Source organism: Gymnoscopelus braueri, assembly GCF_963280865.1.
Source record: "Gymnoscopelus braueri genome assembly, chromosome: 14".
Lineage (NCBI taxonomy): Eukaryota > Metazoa > Chordata > Actinopteri > Myctophiformes > Myctophidae > Gymnoscopelus > Gymnoscopelus braueri.
The window spans coordinates 47710710-47734854 of record NC_137619.1 but is presented as its reverse complement, the minus strand read 5'-3'; the positions used below and the strand labels follow the sequence as shown (position 1 = coordinate 47734854).

General features: G+C 41.0%; 1 protein-coding gene and 1 pseudogene across 3 annotated transcripts; both read left to right on the top strand.

Moving 5' to 3' along the window:
* The first annotated feature begins 293 nt into the window (after window positions 1–293).
* Window positions 294–19199, top strand: rgn (regucalcin). Of its 2 annotated transcripts, none has more exons than XM_080450489.1 (8): window positions 294–391; window positions 1663–1826; window positions 2240–2425; window positions 4003–4103; window positions 5000–5114; window positions 5642–5773; window positions 10251–10405; window positions 17994–19199. In XM_080450489.1, the coding sequence occupies exons 2-8, from the start codon at window positions 1664–1666 to the stop codon at window positions 18042–18044; spliced, it is 903 nt and encodes a 300-aa protein (XP_080306615.1). In that variant the 5' UTR covers window positions 294–391; window position 1663; the 3' UTR covers window positions 18045–19199. The 2 variants fall into 2 exon arrangements, with proteins under 2 accessions (XP_080306615.1, XP_080306616.1); XM_080450490.1 differs by having other exon boundaries at window positions 311–348.
* Window positions 19200–21779: 2580 nt separating this feature from the next.
* On the top strand, window positions 21780–23923 carry LOC308100177 (zinc finger protein RFP-like; annotated as a pseudogene). The gene is made up of 2 exons (XR_013934987.1): window positions 21780–21893; window positions 22156–23923. The product of XR_013934987.1 is annotated as a zinc finger protein RFP-like (transcript).
* Window positions 23924–24145: the final 222 nt, after the last annotated feature.

Sequence of the window (24145 nt, the reverse complement as noted above, 5' to 3'; positions counted from 1 at the left end):
ACGAAAACACCGAAATCGGTGACTTGTGGAATTCCGGGACTCTTCAGAAGGATCAACTGATTTCTAATGTGTCCGGAGGACGAGGCATCATTTTGATCCCCACAGAATCTAGATCAAAAGAGTGGCAATCCCTTGTGTGTGAGACAATGTTCCTTTCATAATTATTATAATAATAATAAAACTACAAATTCTCATTATCCACAGGTGCGTCACGGAATTCGATAGAGTAACAATTTTGGTGAAACACCGGGAAGTAACCGGGGGCGTGGTAGTATCACGTGATCAAGTGGACTACACAGTTTAACAGGGCGACTGCTATGGGCTACTGACTCTTCATTATTTTACAAGGTACTTCTTATATTTAGCTGTTGACCTGAAATCTGCGGTTAAGGTAGGACATCACACGTCCATTCTCTCATTTCAACAAGTGAAAGTTCAATAACATTTCAGCATTGAATGTAAGCAGTGTTGACAACAATATAACTAACATAAACAATAGTTTCAACTGTCCTTACTAGTTAGGTAATGTTTTAAGTATGGTAAACAATAGCTTCAGACTACAACTAGCCTACTATGTTACTGGAGTTGGACTGTAAAACCAAAATGGTTTTATAATCCAGTGGTTCTTAAACCTTTTTCATGTCAAGGACCCCAAATTAATATGTATTTGGCTGAAAAGATTGTGCCAGGGCACCTCCATAAGATAATATTTGTGTCATTTATTATTTAATATTTGATTTAATATTATGTTTTTAATAATAATTTAAATAATAAAAAATTGAATTATTTTCACGTTTTTTTTTTAATCCTCAAAAGCTTGTAGATTGGCTATTTTTGAATAGCTTACATAGGGTTACAGTGGTTAAGCTCATTGTGATGCTATATTAACTAATTTAGCTGGGGACCGCCGCCTGGAACCCCTCAAGGACCCCTGGGGACCCCACTTTGAGAACCATTTGTCATAGTCACTTTATGGGTTCATGAGATTTCAAATCAGACCTAATTTAACACCTTCTCCAGTACATCTTGATCTGTATCATTAATTGTGTGCATTATATGGTTATTATTATCATATGGTTATAAAGATATACGAGTCGAGATACACACAATATCTTGTATCATTAAACTGGACTAGTATGTGTCCATGTCGATTCTAATTGACATCAGCAGGTAGGTAAATCGGGGAGACTTAAAGGGATAGTTCACCCCCAAAATGACTTTTTTTCTAACGATTAGTCACCCCATGGAGACTTGAATTCATGGATATCTTTTTGTTTTTGTCGCATTCCTAAGCCAATAATTTGATTTGAATAATTTGACGGCAGCAGTTGCGGTAGGAGACACAAAGAGTCTCCTTTGAGTCCTACCGGAACCGCTGCCTGCCGTCCATCAAATTATTGGCTTAGGAATGCGACAAAAACAAAAGAATATCCATGAATTCAAGTCTCCATGGGGTGACTAATCAATAGAAAAAGTCATTTTGGAGGTGAACTATCCCTTTAATACTTTAAATGTGTAAATACATAAGGTAAAGTGAGTAAAAGATGTATAGATATTATATTATGTGCTGTTTTTTTTGTTTACTGTTTGCCTCTGTTCTATTGCATACTACTTGCTTAATGCTTACAATCCCCTCTTTCCCCAACACACACACGCACACAGCATGTCTTCTGTCAAGGTGGAGTGTGTGGTGAAGGAGAGCTGTGAGGTAGGGGAGGGGCCAGTGTGGGAGGAATCCGACCAATCGCTGCTCTTCGTGGACATCACAAAGCGGAAGATCCACCGCTGGAACTCTGCAGCCAATAGCATACGGTCCATGGACACAGGTCAGCCAATCAGAAACGGGTCACAAAAGCAGGAAGTTAGCTAGCTGGGACTATTCTTACTTTTGTGTTTTATTAGTATTATTATTCTTTATCTCTGCTGTGCAGTTTTAAAGCAGGAGCCAGCAAATTGTGTGTCTGTCTGTGATTGATTGTCTGTTACATTTTATGACGGAGAGAGCCGTTGGCTTGTTAAATTTAACATGAGGTTTTAACAAGGAGTCACTAATGTCACAAGATCCTCACTTACACAGTCAATAAACCTGAAAGACAGACAGACATAAAACAGATAACCTCATTCTCTCCCTCTGAGCGCATGGCTGTGTATGTCTCTCTCTCTCTCTCTCTCTCTCTCTCTCTCTCTCTCTCTGTCTCTGTCTCTGTCTCTGTCTCTCTTTCTCTTTCTCTCTCTTCAGGTGACATGGTCGGCTGTGTGTTGCCGCGGCGATCGGGCGGTTACGTGGCGGGGGTGGGTCGCAGCTTTGTGGCAGTCGATTGGTCGGCTCAGAGTGTGACGTCATCGTTTGCCGAAGTGGACCAGGACAAACCCACCAACCGCTTCAACGATGGGAAGGTGGACCCCGCCGGTCGCTTGTTCGCAGGTACCACTGCTACCAGGGCCCCTGGGGAGTCTTCAGAGTTACTGCAGGGGAGCCTGCAATTCTTAGCGCGATACGTTCTTTAATTGTTTGTAATTTGATATGAACCACTTTAACCCTCGCATCCCTATTCTGAGGGGAACAGTAGGGTTGATGGTTTGGTGTAGAGAGAAAAAGGAGCAAACCAAGTACAGAGCCAAAGGTCAAGTTTACTAAGTATTCAGTGTGAATGTCTGAAATAAACAAAAAAAACTTGACTTTACACAACACTGATAGTTCAAGGGTTCAAGGGTTATTTTCTCCCTATTTATCACCCCCAGCACAAAATATCACCCCAGCCACCCTAGTGCAACAAGAGCAACACCTCAGCACCACCTCAAACCCTTCTGCCCCGCTGTCTGCCCTCCACAAGGAGTCCATTGATGAGTGTGATTGACAGAGGGACAAATGAGCGCTTTAACCTAACATAGCTCCACGCAGGGACCCAATTTTCTTAGCCTGCCCAATGGTGGACTGTTCAAAAATGACCTGCGGGGTAATATGGGGGTGTGGACATAACCCATAATCTTCCCTGCCATTTTGACCAATCTAAAGGTCCTTACACACCGGGGGCAATTTTTTCATGCGAATAATACAGTTTTTTTTTAAACGAGTCAATGCAAGCTTCCACATCAGTTTCACGGAGCGAAAAAGCGTCTTTTATTTATTCGGACCGAGTCTCTTATGATGGACTCTGTACTAGCTCTATAAAAGATCAACATCATATTTCTACATACACCAAAGAGTCTAAGCCAGCTCATTTCACTATCAATGTGTACTCCTTGTCAATGAAGCTATCAATGAAATCTGTGAAAAATCTGCAACACCATTTTATACAATATGTAGTGGGAGTCCCTGCTTCATCTGTCTCACCTAAGGGGTCCTTGGCCTGAAAAAGGTTGAAGACCCCTTGCCTAGACCATAGAGTCTAGACTGTAAAATAAATATGGACAAAGGGAGCTGTGTCGTCACCAATTGGATGCTACAGACCCGTTTTAAGGCCACTATTTCAGCGAATATTCACCCTTTGGATTCTGTCCTGATTCTGGAACCGGAAACAAACGCTATTGGGGAACGAGGGTAGAACCCCAACCACAAGCCCAAAAACATACCCAGCTTTATCATCAATTAAAAAACATAATGGGACCATACTTTACAATTTGTTTATTCTTTTCTTTCTTTTTACTGAATTCAAATGTCCTTTTATAATATGTAGCACATTGAATTGCCCTGCTGTTAGACTGCCCCAACGCTCCTGATTTCGTGTATAGAGGGGCGGGTGTAAAGAGCCGGCGAGAGACTGCGGCTGATCCCATTGGTTCACCGATCTGTCCGTCAACCCCCGCCCCGTTAACACAACATTACGAGCGACGCCCACTGCACTCTAGTTGGTTGGGAAGTGAAACACTTCCTTATACCGAGTACACCGACGCGCTGGGCCAGGCTTTTATTTTTTAGCAACACTAAACAATAAAAGCCTGGAGATCGAGGCTACCCTGCTGTTGAAATATGCTATACAAATAAACGTGCCTTGCCTATAGGTACGATGGGCGCAGAGTCGAGTCCTGCTGTCCTGGAGATGAACCAGGGATCCTTGTTCTCCCTGACCTCTGACCTCAAATTGGTCAAACACTTTGACCAGGTACACACCTCCAGAGTTACTCTCCTCTCAGCTCCTGTCCTGTCTTCTCCTCTCACCTCCTCTCCTGTCCTGTCCTCTCCTCTCCTCCTGTAGAGAAGGACCATTCTGGTGATTCATTTATCATTGTGGGATCGCTTTAGCGATCACACTAATGTTATCTTCACTATTTATTATTAGTGACTATTTAATAATAAATAGTGAAGATAACATTAGTGTGTAGTGTAGATAACATTAGTGTGATCACTATTTATTATTATTATTATTCCTCCCATTTTTTGGGTCATTTCAATGCCATTTAGTGACGTCATAATGCATAATGCCATTCTAGTCATAATGCATAACACCATTCTAGTGACGTCATTGTATTATGACCCTACTATAACACTACAATACTCAATGAGGGAAGGTGTCTGAACCTTCCCTAAAACAGTGGTTCTCAAACTTTTTCATGTCAAGGACCCCCAAAATGATATGTATTTGGCTGCGGACCCCCATCTCAAAAGTATTTTGTGCCAGGGATTTAAAAAAAAATAGCAGATCTACAAGCTCATAGCGCGGCACTCTGTGCCGCGCTATGAGCTTGTATATCTGCTATTTTTGAATAGCCAAAGTATAGAATACGGTTAAAGTGGTTAAAATGATTGTGGCGCTATATTAACACATTTTGCTGGGAACCCCCTGGTACCCCCCCAAGGACCCCTGGGGGTCCCCGGATCCCACTTCGAGAACCAATGCCCTAAAACACCCTGGACAACGCTCCATGGGTCCTTAGACTCTTCTCCTTCCTGGCTCCCAAACTGTGGAACAAACTCCTTGCAGTCAGAACTGCAGACTCACTCCTAATGTTGAGATATGACATATGTTAATTGTTGTGTTGTGTCGTGTTGTGTTTCTAGGTATCCATTTCTAATGGGTTGGACTGGTCTCCAGACCACACTACATTCTATTACATTGACAGTCTGAGATTCTCTGTAGATGCCTTCCACTACGACATACACACTGGAACTATGAGTAAGACACACACACACACACACACACCTTTCAATTTGCAATTTAGGTATTTAGCAGACATTCTTATCCAGAGTGACTTACAATAAGCAAGGTAAATAATCACATACAGTACAGTACATAGAATGCAGGGAGAGCTGTGTAGTTCCCCAAGAAACTAGGATACCAGGTAAACCATGAACCTAGCATCTGGCTAAACAGCATGCTATCTAAATAACAATCTGTACATTGAAACTATAGGATACCAGGTAAACAATGAACGCAGCATGATAGCATCTGTCTAAATTATATCTAAACAACAATCTGCACATTGAAACTATAGAATACCAGGTAAACAATGAGCCATCAGTCTAAACAATATTGTGTGTGTGTGTGTGTGTGTGTGTGTGTGTGTGTGTGTGTGTGTGTGTGTGTGTGTGTGTGTGTGTGTGTGTGTGTGTGTGTGTGTGTGTGTGTGTGTGTGTGTGTGTGTGTGTGTGTGTGTGTGTGTGTGTGTGTGTGTGTGTGTGTGTGTGTGTGTGCGCGCGCAGGTGAGCGTCGTGTGGTATACAAGCTTCAGGATGATGAAGGCATTCCAGATGGAATGTGCGTGGACATAAAGGGCAACCTGTGGGTGGCCTGCTACAACGGAGGACGGCTTCTGAACATTGACCCCAACACTGGTCAGTGTCCTGATCCTGAACATGACATGACATGCCATTATGCCATGCCATATGCTATGCCATATACCATGGCATATGCCATGCCATGCCATTCCATATGTCAAGCAATTCTGCCATGCCATACCATGCCCATGTCATATGCCATGCCTTGCACCTTTTCGTTATTCAAGTCATAATTTGTCCTAGGCCACCCTGTACATATGCTGCACTGTGACGGGACTGCTTCATCAGTGTTTTTGGAGTTTTTTGATTGATTGAGTTTGCAAAAAAAAGCACAGGAAAATACAGTTCAATACAAGGTCGGCTAAGAGGATTTAAAACCCAAGAAAGCCTATTAGGCCGTGTGGTGACCCACCAAAAAGTGCCTAGAAAATGAATTTCGTTCCCACGACTTGGATCTACTTTTTCAATGCATTTTTGCATAGACAATACCCTTGTGGACTTTGGGTTAAAATTTCTCCGCACAAAATCCTGCAGTATTTTTTCACAAGCCAGAAATGTGTATAAAAGTGAATAACCAAAAAACGAAAATCTTGTGCTGCTGTTTTTGCTTGTAAAATGTGTTTTTGGCAACACAAAATCTTTCTCAAATGTCATAAATACATGTACCTAACACCTGAAACAAGTGTTGGTGCCTTAGTGTACTCATATTTGAATTTTGATCATGAAATGTAGAAAGAAAACGCTTATACTGAAGTGATCGGCGCCCAGCACAATGAAACATACACATAGTACATTTAGATAAAAGCTTATATTTCATACATAGAAAATGTCACAACCTACTGTGTACTGAAAGGTAGGGGAAAAAAGCAGCACTCCTTGGCCCAAAATGGCTGAAAATCAGCCCCCTAGATTGGAATAATGCCAAAAATGGACTAGACTAAAATAAATACACTAAAGCTCCAAATTATTACAACATATGGTATAAAATATTTATTAAAATACCAAAGTGTGTCACAGCATGTGTCATTTGTACATCAACCCTCCCACCCACCCACAAGATCAGGCCTTCTGTGTCACTCACAGGTATGAACAGAGAAATGTTGGTTGACAGTGCAACGGCAGCAAAATAGTATACAAATATGACAAAATATTAAAGTGCAGACTGCATCTCCTCTGGATGACCACTGATCACACCATTAATAGATTTGGGGCACCAACTTGACTCAATGCGTATGTCTTGCAGCATCACCAAACCTTTTTCCTAAAATACCTAGGAAGGACATGTATGTATGTTCAGAGATGTTGCACTTGGTAGGGCAGTGAAAAACCAGCTGGGGGAAATCAGGGGTCAACCTCCACTTCAATTTATCCTGCCTGCAACATAAAATGTTAGGGAAAGATGAGCACAAGTGTGTAAGTAAAGATGTATTCACAATGATAGCCAATTTAGTTTAAATATACTCTTTTGTGAGGGAATACATCTATAATATACTTTTCAGCATAAAGGTTTTTGTTTTGTTTCCCAGAACTGTCAAAGACACACATGGTATTTGAGTTACCTGTAGTTTGAAGCATCAAGGTCCTCATGCTTCTTCACTGTGTTTACGAACATCCTTCGTAGCTGGTTTATTTTCAGCACCTCTTGGTCAACTATAAGCCATGGCGGATGACTCTCTCACAGAAGATCTCGTAGCGGTCAGCGAAGGGTGGTTCATTTCCACACACACACACACACACACACACACACACACACACACACACACACACACACACACACACACACACACACACACACACACACACACACACACACACACACACACACACACACACACACACATTTTAACCATTTATTTATGTCCACATAAAGGAGAAACATACAGGGACACATATATTATAGGTGCAGTAAGGTTACATTCACATAATCCTGGAATATGTTTTCATGATACAATAGGCATGTCACTCAGTACTCTATGGGTATAAGTAACACCGTCTCCGCCATGTATGGCGGCTGCCAATTACAACAGAGACAGCACAATACTTTGCCAACCTTTTTGCCTTCTTTTTGGGCATCCCAAGTTGTTGAAACCCTCTAACAGCCAGTATGTGGGTATGTCCTATAGGCTGCCAAATATAAAAACAAATAGTCTGCACCTAATAGCCCAGCTCTGAGATGGTATGTAGGAGTGGTTGTTATTTAATGATCTTGGTCATAAAGGCTTCCTCTAGGCTAAAGTCAAAGGTGCAGGCTATCTAATACAGACACTTCCCTGGACTCTTTATCAATCACAACATCTGGTGTATTAGCTGTTAACGATGTAAAGATGTCTGAGTTATCACAGAGATGGAACATGGATGAAATGACACGGGAATGTTTAAAATACAGTAATAGCACCCATACAATCATAAAATGACAAATCAATATTTGACAGTCCAATATTGACACGCATGTTTTGTTTACAATCTCTTACTTGGCCATATTGCCTATTAGCTTATGGGCTTTATCAGCACTGGTGAGATGCAGTGGTGGACAGCAACAAAGGACAATTACTTGAGTACTGTAGGTTTTTTTAGTACCTGTACTTTCAGTGGTGTAAAGTAACTAAGTACATTTACTAAAGTAGGCTACTGTACTCAAAGTAGAATTTTGAGTTAGTTTTACTTTCACAACGTGATGTGTTTTGAGCTTATAGATATGCAATTTTCAATTGATTTTTTTCATGTGATAACATAAAAAATGATTTCAGTCTCATGTTAAAATGTGTCTCCCCCCAAATAAATCTATTGAAAATAGCAGATCTACAAGCTTACAACGCGTTGTGATGCGTTGTGAGCTTGTAGATCTGCTATTTTCAATAGATGTTTTTATCTGATAACACAATAAATTATTTCAGTCTCTCATGTTAAAATGCGAGTACCCCCCCCCCGTGTGTGTGGCTCACCTGCTGACGTTTCTGTTTGAGAGAGTTGATCCTTCTGCCGTTTTCCTCTCACATTAATCACATTAATGTATTTTTGTCAATAACACGCTGGTAGAATGTTGCGTGAAACCCAGCGTCCTCAGGAGGCTTGTAAGAACCCATATCCACACAATGTTGACGTTTATAAGTAACGTTGACACACATTCTGTAGTAGCCCTGAAACATTCAACCATGTGTTTGCACTTTCTCCATTAACGGCCCGTACATCTACATAAACGTTCATATTTCAGATTTAAAATGCTTACCTATGGCCATGGATGTTACAATTATGTACGGGCCCAGAGAAGTACCTATATCTTCCGTATTGTTCAATAAAAAGCATGTTAATCCGATCGGTGGCCATTTTCACCATATCCTTTCAACCACGCGACCCTATCGGATGGGAGGTGTATTGCACTCTGATACATTATAAATCAATGAGAAAATGGCCACCGATCGGTTAAGAATACTCTTTATTGAACAATACGGAATATACAGGTACTTCTGCGGGACCCTACAGAATTGTGACATTAGTGGCCATGCGGTAAGCACTTTATATTTGAAATCTGAACGTTTATGTAGATGTACGGGCCGTAAATGGAAAAGTGCAAACACCTGGTTGAAGTTCGGTCGGGACAGACGACCGTCGTGTATCCATGGCTAGTTGTAGTTATATCCCATCTTGTCCGTGTAAATTCCTGAACCTCTTCTTTCTGGACAGACATAAGATTCATATAGCATCGGTTCGAGTCCTTTTGACGTGCTTTTGAAGGATATTTTCTTTGTTTTGAGTTCTTTTCGTCGGACGTTATCGTTGCCATGGCTGTTGTTGCAGGAAATGGTGAGAGTAACGAGGCAACCCCATTGGCTGTAACGGGAATCACGTGCCAAAAACCGCACCACCCCTTTGAAAGTATTACTACGCTGCTAAGAAAATAGTACCGACTTTTAAACACTGATTAAAAACAAAATGCGCCAAAACAGATGGCGAAACCTTTGTTTCTTACTTACTACCAATAGATCTTTTTTAAGAAGCAGAGATTATTTAGATCCACTTGATGGGAACGAAACTGAACGAAAAGAGCCTAGACAATAGGGCCTATATGGCGTGTTTCCATTGGGGTCCTTTGAGAATAAATACACAAAATCTTCATTCTTGATTTTTTTTCAAATGTTTCGAACCTTGTTCGAACAACCTTACTCTATACTAGTGGTTCTCAGACATGTTCATGTCAAGGACCCACAAATTGATATGTATTTGGCGGCGGACCCCCATCTAAAAGCATTTCGTGCCAGGGACAGATGTGTGTGTGTGTAAAATTATTCCCAATTCTTCACCGTTTCCCCCCCCCCCCAGACTTTTCCAAATGTGTCAAAAATTGCAGATCTACAAGCATCCATTGGTGCATGATCTACTCTGATTACCCCCTCTCTTTTCATTATTGTGTGTGTGTGTGTGTGTGTGTGTGTGTGTGTGTGTGTGTGTGTGTGTGTGTGTGTGTGTGTGTGTGTGTGTGTGTGTGTGTGTGTGTGTGTGTGTGTGTGTGTGTGTGTGTGTGTGCGCGTGCGCCCAGGTGTGCGTCTCAGTACAGTCCTGCTTCCTGTAACGAAGACCACTTCCTGTTGTTTTGGAGGTGCGTCCTACAGTGACCTCTATGTGACCTCTGGCTCCCTGGGCCTCACTCCCGAGGAGAAAAACCAACAACCACAGGCTGGCTGCGTGTTTAAGGTGTGTGTATTTGTTGTGACTATATTTATGAGGACCAAATGTTCCCACAAGTGTAGTAGAACATGATAAATAGAAGTTGTGAGAGAGAAAGAGAAAATTCTGTTTTATGGTTGAAAAGAATATATCTTTAGAGATCAGTTTACAATTAGAAAAACATTCGGGTTGGTGTTGGTATAAGACATTTAGAAGTTAGGTTTGTTAGTTGTGCTCTGGTGTCATGCACCCCCCTCCCCATTACATCGATGGTCTTAACGCATCTGTGCGAGTGACTTTTTATTTGTGGTCCTGATGCTGAGTCAAAACTATCTATCATATTCATACGATGTGGTACTTGGTTTGGTAACAGGATAGGTGGGCACCACCAAGGAAGTGTGGGAACCTCGGTGTTAAATTGGCTATTTATTTTCCCAAATGTTAAACAATAAAATATTTGTAAAATGTTTTTTAAGTATAGCCTACAGTGATGGATTTTTTTTAAAATTGTATTTCATTTTATTAGACGTCATTATTATTATTATTAGACGAAGAATACACCTTCACATAGTAATAGAGTGCTGCTATGGAGGAAGAATACACCTTCTCAGTCATACATAGAGAAATGTTTGTTTTTTTGTAGACAAACTTTTCATAGCTCGGTGTGGCTCGTCTTTAGCCAGGATCCGGGTGGAATAGGGGCTTCTATAGACCGCAAGAGCAGGGAACACTCCATCCAAGAGCCCTGAACTCTCTACGGGATCAGTCCAGACATGTTTGGCTGCTTGTAGAACAAACTACTTGCTGCTGTGAAGGAAGAATAAACCTCCTCGGTCATACAAGAACAATCTTTTCCTAGCTCGGTGTGGCTCGTTTTTAGCCAGGATCCGGGTTGGATTAGGGACTTCTAGAGACCGCAAGAGCAGGGAACACTCCATACAAGAGCCCTGAACTCTCTACGGGACCTGTATACTGCATGATGGCGGCAGCAGCCGGCAGCTTCTCCGGCCGTACTAAGCCTGAAGTTTACCGCACGACAGATAATAAGGTGATTGTGGAAGATGAACTATTGAACTTCCTTGTCATCAAAATGAAAACTTTGAATCATGATGACATTGTCTTGCTGGCCTCAAATAACTTCAACTCGGAGTGGATCGAAGCCTCGAAGAAACTACTGTTTGAGATGTGTCCTCAAACGGTGCAGCGCTGTGTTGCTCACAAAGGAGCACAGAAGGATGCTAACAACATAAAAACATGCTTGAAGGTGCTAAATGAATGTGGGGAGAATATACCAAGATTCGTATCCCACTACTTGGATGAACTCCCACCAGTATCATATGACCACATTGATGTTTCAGCATTGCTGGGGCGGATGGAACAGCTGAATAAAGATATGTGCTGTGTGAAAAAAACGCTCGAAGCTCAAACAGATGCCTGTGAGGGGCTACGGGCGACAACCATGGCCATCGATGACCGAGTGTCTGCAATCGAGAGGCCCCGTGGACAGACCAGCGTGGACCCAGGGGCTGGGTATGTGAGGCCATGCAAGAGAGCGAGGCCAGCAGCTGAGAACGCCGACCAGGAGGTAACAGTGGCTGAAGGAGGCTCCAGCAGCGTAGTGGGAGTTGTGTCCACACCACAGGCACCTAAGTCTCCCCTATGGTCCCGGGTCGTAAAGGCAGGACACCGACGCAACAAGGCGACACCAGAGCAAACGACAGCTGCACGGCAACGTGGAATACAAGCACCACAGAAACGGGAGAGGAAGAAGACGCCAGGTATTGTTGGAACTGGCCCTGTGAGTTCTGACATACATGTCATAAACACGAAGATGGTGAGTGTGTTTGCAACTAAGTTCGCCCCACAACTGGAAGCTAACATGCTAGCTGTGTATCTGAAAGAGAAACTTAACCGAACAGTTACTTGTCGGAAGATTGAGTCGCATCATCAGAGTAGATTCAGCTCATTTCACATCACTGCTGAATGTAATGAAGTGGCTGAAATGTATGACCCAGAACTGTGGCCAGCAGGCATCTATGTGAGACGATATTATGAGCCAAGACGGCCAGCTACCAGTGGGTCGCTTATAGGTGAAAACACTGCAACGAATAATATAAATAAAGTGATCGCTCCTGTACAACACGGGGATCAGTCATCTACGGATGAAAATGCCCGTAGTACATAAACAGTATGATGCGGGTGGTGTCTTATAACACACAGGGCCTACGTGTGGGGCACAGTGCTGGTGACAAAGCGAGGCGGCTGGTTGTGGACAAACTATTGGAGGAATGTGACATTCTGTGCTTACAAGAGACATGGTTACCTAAACAAGACCTAGAAAGGCTGAATTCACTGCATGCTAACTTTCATGGAGTTGGAGAGTCTACTACTGACCTCTGTGATAGAATAGCACATGGTAGAATACCAGGTGGTGTGGCGATTCTCTGGAACAGTAAATATGATCCTCTGGTTACAGTGATTAGACTAGAGGTAAACTGGGCCATTGGTATAGAGATCAAGTATGAAAATAGGTCATTTATTATTGTAAATATATACACACCTTATGAATCGTATCAAAATGAAGACGAATATCGCAATAGATTGGCATTTATTAATGCATTCATCAAGGACAATGCCACAACCTGTGTCTATGTCGTTGGTGACCTGAATGCTGATATATCGGATGACAAATCTCTGTTTGGAAAATGTTTACTGCAATATTGTAATGATAATAATCTTATATTGACAAGTAAATCACTATTACCTGAGAAAAGCTATACATATATTAGTGAAGCATGGCATACAGTGTCATGGCTCGACCACTGTATATGCACAGCTCAGAGATGGGGACTCGAGTTAGGGACTCGGACTCGAGTCGCACTCGAGTGGCCAAAAACGAGACTCTCGACTCGACTCTGACTCGCCCCTCAAAGACTTGAGACTTGACTCGACTCGAGCCTCAAAGCCTTGAGACTTGACTCGACTCGAGCCTCAAAGACTCGTGGACAATCTTTATTTTATGTTTATTTTTTGGACAAATAAATGAATGAAATGCCCAAAAAACTGCTGCGCGGAGCCGGCTTCAGTCAAGCTGTTTCGTGCTGCTCATTAACGTAAAAATGGAGAGGCGAGCGCAACAGCTGCTATGTGTGTGGCCGCCGCGGCCTTTCATCATAAAGTTTAAATATAAAAACGTCGAAATTAAACAAAAATGTTTAGCTCAGAATCAGCTATATAACCTCAGTTATCTTGGCATATGCTTACATTTTTTATAAGATGGTCGGATCATCTGTGACAGCACGTTTAGGAAACATCGGATTTTCATTTCGTTAAACCCAGCTGGGTGAATATTCAACACTTCACCACGGTAAACGCTACGCTCATGTAATGTTCACTGCATAAAAGCTGTGGTTCTCAAACCTTTTCAGGCCGTGACCCCCCAAAAGAATCATATTTGAACTGGGGATCCACATTTAGACAGTTTTTTGGTGCGCAACACAGCCCTCATTTAAGTGAATTGCTTTCACCTGCTCTGCTGTTGGACTGCTGTGCGGAGTCGAGTGTGCGCAACAGGGCATATCTCCGCCAAGCCAGGGTGACCTACCCAGGCCCATGAAATTCATATGCAGGCATAGTAGCCAATTAGAATGAAATCTGCAAAAACTGACTCATATACTGATACAGAACCATATTGGCTATATATTATCGCTGTTGGGTGGAAATCTTGTATGTTCCTTTTTAATTATTATTTAAAAACAATTAAAAATCATGAAAATAGCCAATCTACAAGCTGTAATTATTAATAATTAAGAAATACTATATTTTAAAGAGTGAAAAATCAACTAAAGTCATTATTAGTGCAAGTTCAATCACATTTCATTTGAATGAAAATAAATTGTGGGGAAAATACATAAAATCTCTAATCTGTGAATCTAATGTGATTTATTATGACCTGTCTATACTTTTACATCTATGCCCCCCCCCCCCATTTTTTTTTTTTTTTTAAAAGACTTTAAAAAGACTCGAGACTTGACTCGGACTCGACCCTCAAAGACTTGACTCGGACTCGACTCGACTCAACCCTCAAAGACTTGAGACTCGACTCGACTCGAGCCTCAAAGACTTGAGACTCGACTCGACTCGAGCCTCAAAGACCCGAGACTTGACTCGGACTCGACTCGACTCAACCCTCAAAGACTTGAGACTTGACTCGACTCGAGCCTCAAAGACTTGAGACTTGACTCGGACTCGAGCTCAGAGACTCGTGGACATCTCTGGCACAGCTGATGCACATGCTTCTGTTGATAACATAACTATCTGCTATGATCTGGCCACCACAGATCATATCCCGATTACAATTACCCTAAATGTTGAAAATATCCCAGCTATAGCTGTGGATAACAGTAAAACATACACAGGGAGGCTGGATTGGACTAAGCTAAGTGAGAAGGATATTAATCACTATACCTCACTCACAGACAAATCATTAGACTCTTGTTAGACTTCCAAGAGAAGCCATGCAGTGCAGTGACATCAACTGTAAAAATGTGCATCATGGTAGAGATTTATGTTCTACTTATGATGTTATCATTAGCATTTTAAATGCCTCAAGTAAGGGTCTTTACAAGGGTAAGAAAAAGGAGTTCAGTATAAAACCTGGTTGGAATGAATATGTGACTGAGCTACATACTGCTGCTAGAGATGCTTTTAAAGTATGGTCAGAATCAGGTAGGCCAAGACAGGGGTCTGTGTTTGAACAGAAACAGGCCACCAACGCCAAATACAAATATGCTGTCCGATTCATAAAAAAAAATTAGGACACAATGAGGGCTGACTCACTTGCCAGAAAGCTGCGCAACAACAGCTGTTTTGATTTCTGGCAAGAGGTCAAAACCTTAAACAGTAGTAAAACTCCCTTACCGTCCTCCATTGAAGGTGTGTGTGGGTCGGGCAACATTGCAGAACTGTGGCGGCAACACTATTATGAGTTGTTCAACTGTGTTAAGAGTGACTCTTTTCTGGTGGAGAAGGTTGACCCCACTGAAAATGTGACAGTTAGAGCTGAGGAAGTCTACAACACTATAATGAAGCTAGAAAATAACAAAGCTTGTGGCCCGGATCACATCTCAGCTGAACACTTAAAATATGCCAGTCTGAAGCTTGCTCCTATGCTTGCTCTATGTATTACTGGTTTCCTTAACCATGGTATCTTACCAGATTCCATGTTATCTGTACTACTTGTGCCAGTTATTAAAGGGTCTACACCATGAAAATCACTTTTTTCTTGTTTTTTTGTATTTTTTGGGGTCCCCAGTGTCTCTTGTACCCCAAAAAAATTTTTTTTTTAATTCAGTCATTCCTTCTCATTTCATGGATTTCCAGAATGGGCGTGTCTGAACAGGCGATCTCAGAATGGAAATGTTTATGATGTCAAACATTTTTGATGGCAAACCCAATGTTAAATGAAAAGTGCCCGAATCGCTCCGAAACTTTTTCTACCCCCCCTAAGTGGGGGTCTACGAACAAATACTTCGGGCTCGGATTTTGGCTCCGCCCCCCCAGAAGTGGGTGAAACAGGCACCTCAAACACTTGGTGGAATTGTTCAAAAATGTTCAAAGTGTTTTTTTTTCGATTTTGTATTTTTCTTAGATGCTTCTTTTTATGCAGAATTTTTCCTTTTTTTTTTTTTTTTTTTAATAATTTTTAATAATAAAACAGACAGAATTGCTCAGTAGCCCCCCCCCCCTGCCCAAGAGGACGTTTTGGTATTGCAGCTGAAAGTGCTGTATAAGCCAGAGACAATTGACTTGGGATGAGTATATCTGAGTGATGATTTAGGCTCAAACCTTTTGAAAAAGGTTTGAGGGACATACACCATATGATATTAAATATCAATTTTTTTTTTTTAATTCATGGTGTAGATCCTTTAAGGACAAAGCTGGGAAAATAAATAGCATTGATAATTACAGACCCATTGCTTTAGCTAGTATTCTCTCCAAAGTATTGGAGAAAATCCTGTTGGACAGACTGGATAGGTATATTACCACAGCCGACAACCAGTTTGGTTTTAAAAGGAAACACGGCACTGATATGTGTATTTTTGCTTTAAAGGACATTATTGCAAAATATAGAAGCCAGAATTCCACCATGTTTCTGTGTTTTATTGATGCTTCTAGGGCATTTGACCGGTTGAATCATTTCAAATTATTTGACAAAATGTGCCAAAGAGGGGTACCCAAGTACATTATAAGGATACTAGCCTTTTGGTATGCACATCAGACTATGCAGGTGAAGTGGGGAAATACTGTATCCGAACATTTCTATGTTGGTAATGGTGTTAAGCAAGGGGGGATTTTATCTCCTCTATTGTTTAATTTATACATGGATGGTCTGTCTAGGAAACTGAACCAGTGTAAAACTGGATGTGTCATAGGTGACTCTGTAGTCAACCACCTTATGTATGCGGATGATTTAATTATCTTTTCCCCGTACAGTGCAGGCTTACAACAGCTTCTCAGGGTTTGCTCCCAGTATGGCATTGATTTTAATATTAAGTATAATGCAAAGAAGAGTAGCATCATGATTGTGCGAAGTAAAGATGATAAAAAGGCAGTATTTCCTAATTTTATTCTCAGTAGCAACATACTACTTGTGTGCAGTGAGATTAAGTACCTTGGACACTGTATATCCGATGATCTCTCTGATGACAAAGACATCCATAGACAAAGATGCAAATTGTATGCCCAGGCAAGCATACTAATGCGGAAATTTCACAAATGCTCTGTACATGTCAAGGTATCACTCTTTAAAGCCTTCTGTACACCATTGTATACGGCTCACTTATGGAGTAACTACAAAGCTAGCAGCATGCGAAAACTAAAAGTTGCATATAATGATGCTCTACGGTTGCTGGTGAGAGTACCAAGATGGCACAGTGCCAGCCAGCTGTTTGTAAACCTGGGGGTACCTACCTGTCAAGCCCTGTTAAGAAATGTAATGTATAAATTCATATGTCGTCTTGAAAAGTCTGACAATCATGTTATTAAGATTTTAATTAACCCTGTCAAGAGTTCTACTCGGTTCTCTTCCACGATATGGAGACATTGGCGTAACAGCCTCTACTGACTTTGAACAGCTGTAGTTGGACTGTTTTTATGTGTTTTCTTTTTCTTTTTATTATTTTATTATTTTATTGCTTTTACTGTGTGATTGTCATCCTGTTTTGCTGTATGGACCCTGAGTCTGAAATAAAGATTGAATTGAATTGAATTGAATTGAATGCACCAAAAAATAGCCAATCACAAGTTGATTGTGAGGGGCTTTCAAATGGCCAGCCTCTCCAAAAAGCAGTTAGCCAAGTACTGCTCATTATCAGCTATTATTGGAGGAGGAGTTCTTTCCTTTATCCATTATTGATGCCTGCTGTCTGAAGTCCTGCTGTCTAGGCACTTTGTAACTGCCTATTGTCTGACTGCATTGGCAGTGTTTATGTCCTTTCTGTTTGTCCTTTCTGTATGTCCTTCTGTTTATGTGGATAATAATCCACATAAACAAAATAATTGAATAAATAAATATTCCAAATGTGTTACTGACATGCGTGTGTTTTCTCTACAGGTGACAGGTTTGGGTGTGAAAGGATTTCCTCCAAACTCATTCGCTGGTTAGCGCACAGGAGGCGGGACCTCAGCCTGCTAATCATTCCACAGTCAGTAAATGAAGTACAATTTACAATTTAGGCATTTAGCAGGCGCTCAATAAGCAATTTAAACTATCACATACTGTACATAGAATGCAGAGAAAGAGTGTTGTGCCTCAAGAAACTAGGATACCAGGTAAACCAAGAACCTAGCATCTGTCTAAACAACTTATCTAACAATATGTGCATCGAAACTAGAAGATACCAGGTAAACAATGAACCTAGCATCTGTTTAAACAACATTATATCAAAGTAAATTGTTAGCATAAACAGGATGTGTTCTGTGGTTAAACCCAGGGGTGGAAAGTAACAAAGAGGAAAGACTAATGATTACTACTGATAGCGGCTTAACTGTGAACCTTCCATGAGGTACTTTATCTCCTCCTTTTTGACCAATCACAAACTGAGGAATCAGAGAATAGTACTGTTTCTACTCTGAAAATGAATGCTGTGTCATTTGTGATGTTTTGGGTTATTTAGTCAAATTTGAAATTGAACTGTTTTCAACTTTTATAATGAAAAATAATTAAAAAAAATACACAATTTGCTACAACCTTTTAAATGTGTATTTTATTGTATTCTTTTTTTTTGTCATCAGCGTTTGTATTGAAATGCTGATGTGTCACCAGCAGAGGTCAGCAGTGTTTTATATCTACATTAACATTGCTTTCACCTAGATTCTAGATCAGTGGTTCTGAAGCTTTTTCATGTCATGGACCCCTAAATTAATGTATATTTGGCTGCGGACCCCCATCTGAAAATTGTTTGTGCCATATAGAAGATTTGTGGTGTTCAAAATGTTTATAGAAAGTAATAATATACTGTCATTAAACCCTCTATTCTGAGTAAAACGGATCTGAGTTGCAACTTTACTTGGACTGCTTTTTTCCCCTCTACACTAAATATCTTGGCAAAAATACTGCCTATCTACAAGCTCACAACACGTTGCAAACAACGCCTTGTGAGTTTGTAGATCGGCTATTTTGGGTGAATGTTCCCCCTAGAATATGGATGCAGGAGTTCAAGTGGTTAAAATATACATTGTTATTATAATACTTTTCATTGCCTAAATAGTTCACAGTACAGCTATCTGTTTTTGTATTTAATTGATTGTTTGTTTGTTACAATAAATACATGAAATAGAAGTTAAATTGGATTCAATTTACTTAATTTGTTATCAATTAACAAAAACGGAGAAAAGGGCTTCATTAAAGATCTGCAACAGGAAATCACTGAGTTAAAGAAGAGAGGCTCTGAGCTGAAGCATCTCTCACACACTGACCACCTCCACCTCCTCCAGAACTTCACAACCATCAACACCCCTCCACCCACCAAGGACTGGACAAACATCAATGTCCATCAGTTAGATAGGCAGTATTTTTCAGAGAATCTCTCTTTGTTGTCTGGGAGATTCTTCTTTACGTCTCCATCATTCACTTGTTTTCCATCTTGTCTAAGGATGGAAAACAAGTGAATGATGGAGACGTAAAGAAGAATCTCCCAGACAACTAAGAGAGAGACAGAGATTCACACTATGTGTCTCTCTCTTAGGAAAACCACGCTTCTCCTCAGGAAGGTTTTGCTATGAGGTTCAGGTTTAAAGGGAAGACTGAGTGGGAATTAGGAGTGGCCAGAGAGTCCATCAACAACAAAGGGGGAATCACACTGAGCCCTGAATATGGTTACTGGTCTATATGGTTGAGGAATGGAAATGAGTACACGGCTGCTGACCGTCCTGTCTGTAAGAGAGGAGCGCCAGAAAGTGGTTGTGTTTGTAGATTATGAGGAGGAACTGGTCTCCTTTTATGATGTGGAGACCAGAGTTCATCTCTACTCTTTCACTGGCTGTCCATACTTCAGTCCAGGTCTCAATGATAGTGGTAAAAACTGCTCCTCTGATCATCTCTCCTGTCATTCACACTGATTAGACTAATTAAATCCTCAGTTTTACATGAAAATGTTCATTTTCAACAAAGACAATGTGTAAATGGAAGGGCTAATTTACATGTTTATTTGTCATTAACTGTCATTTCAAATCAAGCCATTTAACTGTTGTTCCTTTCGAATAGCCAAAGTAGAATAGCCAGTTAGCCAGTTATTTTCGAATAGCCAAAGTATAAAATAGGGTTAAAGTGGTTAAACACTTTGCTAGGGACCCCTTGGCACCCCCTCAGGGGGTCCTCGGACTCCACTTTGACAACCACTGCAATAAAAATTTGAATAATTGACTGTAATGCTTAATAATTCATCCTCAGTCATGACCCATCACGTTCATACAATTTCATATACACGGATTAGTGTGCTTAAATAGCTCAGTTGGAAGAGCTCTTGACTTCAGACCACAAGGTCATGGGATCGAATCCTAACAAAGGATACCCAGCATCTGCATTCTGGCTCCCATGGATCTACTAACTTTTTTGTCCTTTAAGTGGCCATTGCCATTGACAATGCATTGGGCGCTTAAAGTTAAATATTTCCAAAACTACAAACGATTTCAAAGAAAAAATCTCAAGCATGCATGTCCACAGTAAGGAGGAATTTTTAAATTGTGAATGGAGTTTCTAGTTGAACGTTTTTTTTAAGGGTTTTTTTAGGTGCCAAAATCCTCCATCGACCTCCATCATACATTTCTGAACTTTTAAAGGAGTATATTTCTAAAACTATGAAACATTTCAAAGATTCATTTTCAGGCAAACATGTCCACTGTAAGATGAACGTTTTAAAGTATGAATGGGGTTACTAGGTGTAAGTATGTAGGATTAGTAGCCTGCCAAAGTTTGTACTTGTTTCCCTTTAAATGTCCATTGCCGCATTGACAATGCATTGGGCGCTTAAAGTTAAATATTTCCAAAACCACACACACACACACACACACACACACACACACACACACATACACATATATATAATTTTTGTATTGATTGATTGATTGGTGGGCCACTCAATATTGTGCCGCGGGCCGGAAGTGGCCCGCGGGCTTGAGTTTGAGTATCACTGGTCTAGGGGTTCGAATCCACATCCTGATTGGACGAGCATCTACTGTATACGAACACAAGTGGCTGATAAATGGGTACTCTCTCCTGATTGGATGAAGTTCACAACACCAAAAATGTATTTTCTGTTTTTGTTTTAACCATAAAATATCACTTACACTATACCTTTAATCGGATTATAAGGACTAAATTGGGAGAAAACAAGGGGTGAAAAAAAGCCTGGTAGGTAGCCTGCTGTACAGTATGGCGTTCCCCTACTTCATATGTCCTGAATCTATCAAAAAATAAAGGTTTAAAAATGTCCCCCAAAAATAAATAATGTAATAAATAAATAATGCCAGCACAGATCGGCCATAATGGCCATAATATGGACTGGACATGCCCTACTGTATGTCAGCTCAAATCAGTGATAGGCAGGTTCAAAGTGTCTGGTGTGCTCAATAGAGGTTATAACCCTAAACCAGTGGTTGTCAACCTTTTCTGGATCAGGGACCACATCTCAAAAGCATTTGTGGCCCACCCATCTGACCACCCATCTGTAGTTCCTACTTATCGGTATGACAATAAAAACATTTTTTTCAATAAAGAAAAAAATACCATGTCATTTGTTTTAAGAAACAGATGAAGAACAGAGAAGAGTAGAGGTTGTGAAGGGTTAACAGCAGCAACAGAGCAGCCTCTCAGTCAGTGACGCAATCTACAGTGAAAGTTAAAGTGTTCATGTAGTGGTGTCAGCATACACACACACACACACACACACGCTCTCTACAAAAAAACCTTCAGTTCAACAGGAATTTTGCTGAAATATTGAGAACGTAAAGACAGGTGAGTACATGAGATAAGGATTTATTATTCTGTAACAGAGAACAAAGGCATATTAAACTGTATCCAGACATGATCTTCCCTTAGTTTCGTTTTCCTGGAAATCCTGTATTGTTCAGTTGGTAAAACGGCAGGCTTCCTTAACAGTATGTGGCAACATTATTGAGCTGTATTCTAATATGATGATCCAGATCAGATTAATAACTATTAAGTTGTGAGTAGCAGCATTCAAGAATTACATTTTATTCCCCATGTTTATTTTCAGTGTATAGAAATGGCGTGTGCCAGCAGTCTCCTGTCTGAAGAGCAGTTCCTGTGTTCCATCTGTCTGGAGGTGTTCACTGATCCAATCAGCACTCCATGTGGACACAACTACTGTAAAAGCTGTATCACACATTACTGGGACACTAGTGGTGTGTGTCAGTGTCCACTATGCAACGAAACCTTCGATAAGAGACCAAAGTTCTCTGTTAATAAAGTCCTCTCTGAGATGGCTGATCAGTTCAGGAAGACACAAGATCTGACAAATAATTCCACCCCAAACCAGGAACCTGCTGAACGAGATGAAGTCTCCTGTGACATCTGTATCGAGACCAAGCTCAAAGCCCTGAAGTCCTGCCTGGTGTGTCTGGCTCCTCACCTCCTACTGTGACACTCACCTAGAGCCTCACCACAGAGTCACACCGTTAAAACGACACAAACTAATCAACCCTGTGAAGAACCTGGAAGACATTCTGTGTAAGAAACATGACGGACCTCTGGAACTGTTCTGTAAGACTGACCACATGTGTGTTTGTCAGTTCTGCACCGAGTCAGACCACAAGTTACATCAAATTGTATCTCTGGAAGAGGCATATGAAGGGAAGAAGGCTGAGCTGGGAAAGACAGAGGCTGAAGTTCAGCAGATGATCCAGGAGAGACAAGTGAAGATTCAGGAGGTCAAACACTCAGTACAGCTCAGCAAGAAATATGCAGACAGAGAGATAGCAGACAGTGTGCAGGTCTTCACTGCTCTGATGAGCTGTGTTGAGAGAAGCCAGGCTGAGGTCATTGATGTGATTGAAGAGAAGCAGAAAACAACAGAGAAACAGGCTGAAGGATTCATCAGAGATCTACAACAGGAAATCACAGAGTTAAAGAAGAGAGGCTCTGAGCTGAAGCAGCTCTCGCACACTGAAGACCACCTCCACCTCCTCCAGAACATCCCATCCATCAATACCCCTCCACCCACCAAGGACTGGACAAAAGTCCAAGTCCAAGATTCTTCATACGTGGGGACTGTGAGGACAGCTGTTGCTCAGCTGGAGAAGACACTCAGTCAAGAGATAGAGAAGCTGTGTGATGTTGAGCTGAGGAGGATCCAGCAATATGCAATGGATGTAACTCTGGACCCTGATACAGCACAACCCCATCTCATCCTGTCTGACGATGGAAAACAAGTGAAGGATGGAGGCATTAAAAAGGATCTCCCAGATAACAAAGAGAGATTCTCTCTAGGTCCTTGTGTCTTAGGAAAACAAAGCTTCTCCTCAGGAAGGTTTTACTATGAGGTTCAGGTTAAAGGGAAGACTGACTGGGCACAATGAGCCCTGGCAATGGTTACTGGACTATAGGGTTGGAGAATGGAAATGAGTACTGGAATAATGCTAGCCCTCCTGGCCTCCTCCCTGTAAGAGAGAAGGTCCAGAAAGTGGGAGTGTTTGTTGATTATGAGGAGGGTGTGGTCTCCTTTTATGATTTGGAGACCAGAGTTCATCTCTACTCTTTCAATGGCTGCACCTTCACTGAGAAACTCTATCCATACTTCTGTCCACAATTATGTAACAATGAAAGTGGTAAAAACTCTGCTCCTCTGATCATCTCTCCTGTCAATCACACTGATTAGACTCATTAAATCCTCAGTTTTAAATTAAAATGTTCATTTTCAACAAAGACAACAAATATGTATTTATGGAAGGGCTAATTTACATTATTTTATTTTTTATTATTTTTCATTAACTATAATTTCAAATCAAGCCATTTAACTGTTGGTCCTAACAGATGTATTCTATTGGCAGTGGCAGAAAGTAACTATAAGTACATTATACTCAAGTTTGAGGTACTTTCACTTTACTTGAGTATTTCCGTTTCTCAATACTTTATACTTCTTCTCCACTACATCTCAGAGGCAAATGTTGTACTTCTTTCTCAACTACAATTATTCAAAAACTTTAGTTACAAGTTACTTTGTAGATTTTGATTATCATTTGATTATT